Consider the following 6,859-nt stretch of genomic DNA (forward strand, 5'->3'; position numbering starts at 1 on the left):
TCTCCCCTTCTCGGCAGGAAAAACTCTTTGGAGAGAAAGGCTCAGATAGATTCAGGCAAAAGGTTCAAGAGATGGTAGATTCCAATGAGGCCAAACTAGTGGCTTTGGTGAACAAATTTATTGGTTATCTCAAACAGAACACCTATTGCTTTCCACATAGTTTGAGATGGATCGTGTCACAGATGTACAAGACCCTGTCCTGTGTAGATAGACTGGAAGTTGGGGAAGTCAGGGCAATGTGTACCGACCTCCTGTTAGCTTGCTTCATTTGTCCTGCAGTTGTCAATCCAGAACAGTATGGAATAATTTCCGATGCTCCAATTAATGAGGTGGCAAGATTCAATCTGATGCAGGTATGCCTTGCTGTTGTCGTTATCGTGGCATTCGGTCTGAAATCAGTTGATTAGGCAATAGGGGCGGGATCAGAAAATCCGATGACAATATTCATAGATTCTTACCAATCATTCCTTTTCCTTAGACTGTCCTAAATATTTGCTGCCTAAGGTATAAAAGCAGTCATATTGGGACTTTAAAATATTGTTGTCATAAAACATTTTGTATTAGTTTTTAAACGAAATCCTTACACCTCCTAATGTATAGTTGATTAGATTTTCCAGAACAAGCCCACCGTCCCCTTCCCATGATTTCAAAATCTGGAATGATTGAAAACTGAGTCTTTTGTACTTTATTTGGTAGCAAAACCTAATCTGAACAATCATGTGGCTATTTATAATTGTTCATTATTCCATTTAGCACTAATGAATACTCATGTTTGCTGCAGAAATGTTCCTGTGTTTGATTGTAGGATGCTACCCTAAATACTGGACATCTTACACACTAACCAACCTTTTTGAAATCTCTAAATCTTGAAATATGAAATTCTTCTAGACCCAAGAGTTTTAGAAAGAGGATTTGGGGATTTACATTAACACTTTTTTTTTTTTTCTAATTATCTGAACTACTGAAATCATGTTATTTCTTAAGGGAATCTTTTAATCACATGTCTCAGGAATACTGTGAAGAGGAGACTGAGTTTATTTGGAATAGGATATATCTTTGGATGATTCTTTTTAATCATACACTTTTTTTTCATGATCGGTTCGATTACACTAGGGTACTTAGCAATTAACTATAGAAATCTCTGAAATAAAATTTTTTTATCATCTGTGAAATACTAAGTTTGTTCTTATGATAATGTAGCTGTAGTTTTTATTTTTGTCATTCTAACAGAAATTGAATCACATATTTTCAAAATGATAAAAAGGGGATATTGTCCTAGATATTAAGAAGATGATGCTATATCATGTTAACTTTCAGCAAAGTATCTTTAAAGAAAGTGGATTAACAGTTCACTTTTGTCAGTAAGGAACTTGTTCCGTGAATTAATATTTACTTTTCAAACAGCATACATTTTTTAGGAATTGTTTGCTTTTCAGTCTGGTGGGGAAAAGATCTACCATGAGTACTTTGTGAACTATATAGGGAAAAGTACTTAGCATTAACTTGAAATAATTTGAGTCAGCTTTTACAAATTAATTTTAAAATTTCTAAGCACATGAAAAGTACAACATCAGAAACAAAGGTGTATTTTTATTACCTAATGTCGATATCATTTGTTGAAGAGAAATCAAAGCAAAATTTTCTACTTACTCTTTATAACTCTAACTACAATAAAACCTGATGTTGGCAAGACACACATTGGGGACCCTGTTTTGTCTGTCTGGTCAGGTGGTGTGAATATTACTATGAAAGAGATTTTAGAGGAGAAGTGAGTAAGTACTTTCACAGAGAACTTTGTACGTTACAGCCTGTGTCTCCCCACTGCTTTGGGTTGCAGGTCGGCCGCCTTTTGCAGCAGTTAGCAATGACTGGCTCTGAGGAGGGAGACCCCCGGACGAAGAGCAGCCTTGGAAAATTTGACAAAGTAAGAATGAACGCTATGTCACGTGGAATACTGTTCATAGTAGCAAACCTAACTATTGTCTTTGTTAAATCTTGTCCTTAGGTGGTGTATAAATTAAATGTGCTTTTCAATTACCCTTGGTTTAGCTAGAGAGCATACAATGTTGGGTCAGCAGCATTTAGAGGAAGATGTCACTAAAAATTACTAATTCTCACTTATAGAAGTGTCGAGAGGCCATTGTAATGAGAACCAAAGAGCTATTAAGATTATTTTATTTTGAAAAGTTTAATTTTAAAAAATTGTCACTAAATCAAATTGGCAATAATTGTATAATTTTACGTGTATTTCATAAGTTAATATTTATGGCATTGTTCAATTAGTTTAATTAAATAAAATTTTAATCATATCTGAGTAGGCTATATTCAATCTAGTTCAAAATTCATAGACTTTACAGTGAAATTTCCCTTCCACCTCTGATCTCTAGCCTTTATTTCCTCCCCCGCCAAATTTCTTGATGTTATCAGTCTTTTGTGTGTGCTTCAAGAGATCCGTGTGTATACAAGCAAATTCCTACATATATTTTCCCAATTACCCTAATCCTCCCTTTTCACAAATGGTAGGATAGCGAGCACTGTTCTGCAGTATGTTAGTTTCACGACCCGAAATATCTTGAAGATCATTCTATGTCAGTTCATAAAGAATTTAATTTTTTTTTAAATGTTGGGTTTAATAATATTTTCAAGAAGAAAAACTTTGCATGCTTGTCTACCTTAATCAGAAACTTTGTTCTCTTATTTTAGAGGAGAAGAAGTACTTCACTGTGATCTTTTCCTGTTTTAACAGAGCTGCGTTGCTGCTTTCCTCGATGTTGTAATTGGGGGCCGTGCAGTGGAGACCCCTCCACTGTCCTCCGTTAATCTTCTGGAAGGGCTGAGCAGAACCGTGGTTTATATAACCTACAGTCAGCTTATCACCCTGGTAATGGCTTGATTCTTTAATAGAATTTTCTTGGGAGTCATTTATCTGAGCACGGACAGAATCATAGATGAGTACATTGCGTGAGGAAAATATATTGTGTTTGAAAAATTGATTTCACTAGCTAATGTCCATTTACTTTTGCCAGGTGAATTTCATGAAGAGTGTGATGTCTGGAGATCAGCTGAGAGAAGATAGAATGGCTCTTGACAATCTGTTGGCAAACCTGCCCCAGGCGAAGCCAGGGAAAAGCAGCAGTTTGGAAATGACTCCGTACAATACCCCGCAGCTGTCTCCAGCAACCACGCCAGCAAATAAAAAGAATCGCTTGCCTATAGGTAAAGAGACTTTTCTTGTGGGGCTTTCCTTAAATTTAATGTTTCTTTTTATTAGCCTTTATTATTGCTCGGTGTTTTTGAAATACAGTTTTAAATAATTTGGAAATGTCTTTCTCTTCACATTTACTGATAGTAATTCAGTTTTTTATAGTTGTACCAGATTAGTTAAAGTTTAGCAGTAGGCTTTAGCTTTATCTAGACCACGATTTTCATAATCAATTGAAATCATGCTACCTGCAGTATACTTTGCTTATATTTTAATGTCTTTTTTTGGGAAACTTTAAAAGTGTCATTTGTTATAAGTAGTCATTATTTGAATTATGTAGCCCTTTCCCTTCTACAAAATTCTAAATAATATAATAAAATAATAGTTTAGAAATTCCGATCAGTAAAGTTGAAAATACAGTTATTATTTTTCCATTATTGTTACTAATAGTCTTTTATCAACTGAGCTAAGATATCTTTGTTATTTTATAAAGTAAAACAAAATTTCCAATTTATTTTGTTATTTATTCATTAAGAATTAGGCTTAATTAAGCTTTATTCACTTAATAAACATCTATTATCCATAGATATATACCAAAAAATTAATTGAGCATATACTGTGTACCAGACACTGGGTAATCACTTTATAAATGTTTCATTTAATCCATGCAAAAAATCCATGCAAAACAGGTAGGCATTATAATCACTACCCTGCAGGTAGGGCACTGTGTTAGACACTAGGGATACAAAGACCTTAGGACGTGTCCTTACTCGAAGCCAGCTGCCAATAGTCTGATTGTAGAGAACAGGAAGAGACCAAGACCCTTCGGTGTACTAAGTGTTTGATGGACATAAGCATAGAGGATTATCAAGACATCTAACTTAGCTGGGTGGTGATCCTGGAGCAGGTGAAGCCTGCACTTTCTCTTGAAGGATGAATGAGAGTTACACAAAGTGAATAAGATAGCAAAAGAGTGTTTAGGCCAAGGGAGCAGAGTAGGTTAGGGATAATTTTTTAATAATAACGAAGACCTCAGTAATAATTAGTGAAAATGAACAATTATATTTTTTACATTTTGAAGAATGAGATTTTATTTTTAAACATACATGAGCTGATTTGTTAAAAATCGTCAGTTTCTTAAAATTAATCTACCTTATATTTAACATAATATGAAATAATATCATCAACAGGAATGCGATATCATAATCTTTAAGTCAGGGCTCCCCAACCCCGGGGCCGTGGACCGGTACCGGTCCGTGGCCTGTTAGGAACTGGGCTGCACAGCAGGAGGTGGGTGGCAGGAGAGCGAGCGAAGCTTCATCTATATCTGCAGCCGCTCCCCCATGGTAGCATCACCACCTCAGCACCAGCTCAGATCATCAGGCATTAGATTCTCATAGGAGCACCGGTCCCTGGTGCCAAAATGGTTGGGGACCGCTGCTTTAAGTCGTTAGCTTTCACCATCCCAAATGTCAATTTTCAGAATTAAAAATAGGAAAAAAATGAAGTTTGACACTCAATGATTTTTAATATAGGCTATTTGCACATTTTTTTTCGCATCAAGAAATAAATGATTTGGTAAATTAGAGATAAAAATGTTCATTATTCACTCCTGTACATTAGTTTTTTCATTTCTTGTCATCCAGAAGTATCATTAAATATGGGGATAATGGAAAGTAAATTTCAAGTGTTTTCCCAGTATTATTTTGTATAGTCTGTGTGACCTGGTAATTGAATTTATTATTTCATATTTTAAAAAATGTGTCCATTATTCAGAGGGTTGATTTTCTTTCTGTTTAATGCTTTCGCAACCCAGGACAACAGTTAGCAGCCATCACTGCCTGGGATTCCTCAGCCACCAATCTTACTGCTCATATAGCTCTAGTAACCCCATTTGGTGGGTAATAGGCTGTTCTTCCTCTTCTTGTACAACTTTTATTTAAGAAACAGTTTATAAAAGTGTGCTCCACGTGCATGTTGCTTTTGCTTTGTGTACATTGCTACATGAATTTTGATTACTTGCATTTTTATAAATTATAACGTTTGTTGTTTAAGATTCATGTAGTTGTTCCCTATTCATGAAGTTGAATTTAAGTTCACAATTCAGTAGAAGATAGTGAAGGTCAGCAAAAAAAGGTGTGGGTGCACCTGACTTTTGGAAGTTGATGTGTGCTCTGAATTTTGAAAGTAAGAGTTATTAATGAACAGATCTATAGCATTGTGGAGAGGAGATGATTCTCTATATTTCTGTCTTTAGATCAGTTTCACTCAAAGTGAAGTTGAAAGACTTGATACTATAGAATATTTTTGCTTTAGGTCTGTACTTTTGATTATTTTGCCCTGCAATAAAATTTCTAGTAGTATTCAGATTGTATTGAATTTTACTGACCTCTGAAAGAAAATTGAAACTTATCACAGAAGACCGAAACTCAAATTGTCACCAACTATCTAGATCTTTCAGATATTCTTGTAAGATCTGTAGGCTGGATTATTTTAGATAAAAGTATTAGGTAGGGGAAAAAACACCCCAAAATAATTAATCCTGTATTAATTTAGAATGTTTCCAGTAAGCAGAAGGGAAACTTGTATTCAACATAGGGAAATCTCCATCTTTGGGAAGAGGTTAATTCATTTTAGAAAAGACAAACTTTCTGGTTTTGTCATCATTTGCCTAATTAATGTATATTACTTTATATGGCAATCAGATTTCTATATGAAATTTTCTAATGCTTATAAATTCAGTTCTTAGTATGGGAGACCCTTGGCAGTTATTTATAGGTGAAATAGTTGAAGTATCTTGAAAAGATAAGAAATAGGGTAATGCTTTTCCTGTCATCCCGAGTCTTAAATTGATTGGGACATATTTGCTGTTCTACAGATGTGGTCATCTGTGTGTCATTCCCTGTCAGGTGAACATGGATCATTGTTTCTGCTTATCAGTTTTGAAGGAGAAACTATATTAGTCATCAGTAGAGTAACTGGGAAGATATAGGGTTTTTTTTTCTTATTCATATTTTCACCACTCTTTTTTTGTGTATGCATGCGCAAATGTTCTACATTAATAGAAAATATATATTTGTATTTAGTGTGCCACTTTCTTTATCTTTTTTTATAAATTGTGTTACTTGAAATTTTTTTATTAGCAACTCGGAGTAGAAGTCGCACCAATGTGCTAATGGACCTACATATGGACCATGAAGGATCATCTCAAGAAACCATCCAGGAGATACAGCCAGAAGAAGTCTTGGTCATTTCCTTAGGGACAGGTCCCCAACTTACTCCAGGGATGATGTCAGAAAATGAGGTATGACTGTATTGTTACATTTAACTTGTAGCCATCAATGTTAAGAAATTTAGATTCCATTCTAATTAATGGTCACTTCTATAAATCAGTATGCATTTAATGAATATTTTTCATTATCTTCAGAGGGCCTGCCATGACACACCATCAAATGCTAAATTTCTTGTCAGCAGTTCTGGAAGCCCTGCACATTAATATGTCTATGGCACTGTAGTTGGTGACCAGGTCCACACCAAAAGGAATTTTCCTAATAGTGAAAGAGACAGAAAGCCAGGAAATTGTGATGTGGAAGTTGAGACTTTTCCAGTGACCTGTAGAAAGTGTTTTGTGTTTTTTTTTTTCTTTCTAATCATATA

The 6,859-nt window shown here is 34.9% G+C and overlaps 1 protein-coding gene across 1 annotated transcript in view; it reads left to right on the top strand.

Annotated features, from left to right (window-relative positions):
• GAPVD1 (GTPase activating protein and VPS9 domains 1) overlaps positions 1 to 6,859 on the top strand; it is a 58,592-nt gene that overhangs the window by 20,183 nt on the left and 31,550 nt on the right. The window contains 5 exon segments of the mRNA XM_006917967.3: positions 1 to 353; positions 1,838 to 1,924; positions 2,747 to 2,881; positions 3,027 to 3,216; positions 6,346 to 6,506. The exon segment at positions 1 to 353 is cut by the window's left edge and continues 7 nt beyond it. Of these exon segments, the coding sequence (XP_006918029.1) occupies positions 1 to 353; positions 1,838 to 1,924; positions 2,747 to 2,881; positions 3,027 to 3,216; positions 6,346 to 6,506 (926 nt within the window).

The sequence above is a fragment of the Pteropus alecto genome, unplaced genomic scaffold (genome assembly GCF_000325575.1).
Source record: "Pteropus alecto unplaced genomic scaffold, ASM32557v1 scaffold67, whole genome shotgun sequence".
Taxonomy (NCBI): domain Eukaryota; kingdom Metazoa; phylum Chordata; class Mammalia; order Chiroptera; family Pteropodidae; genus Pteropus; species Pteropus alecto.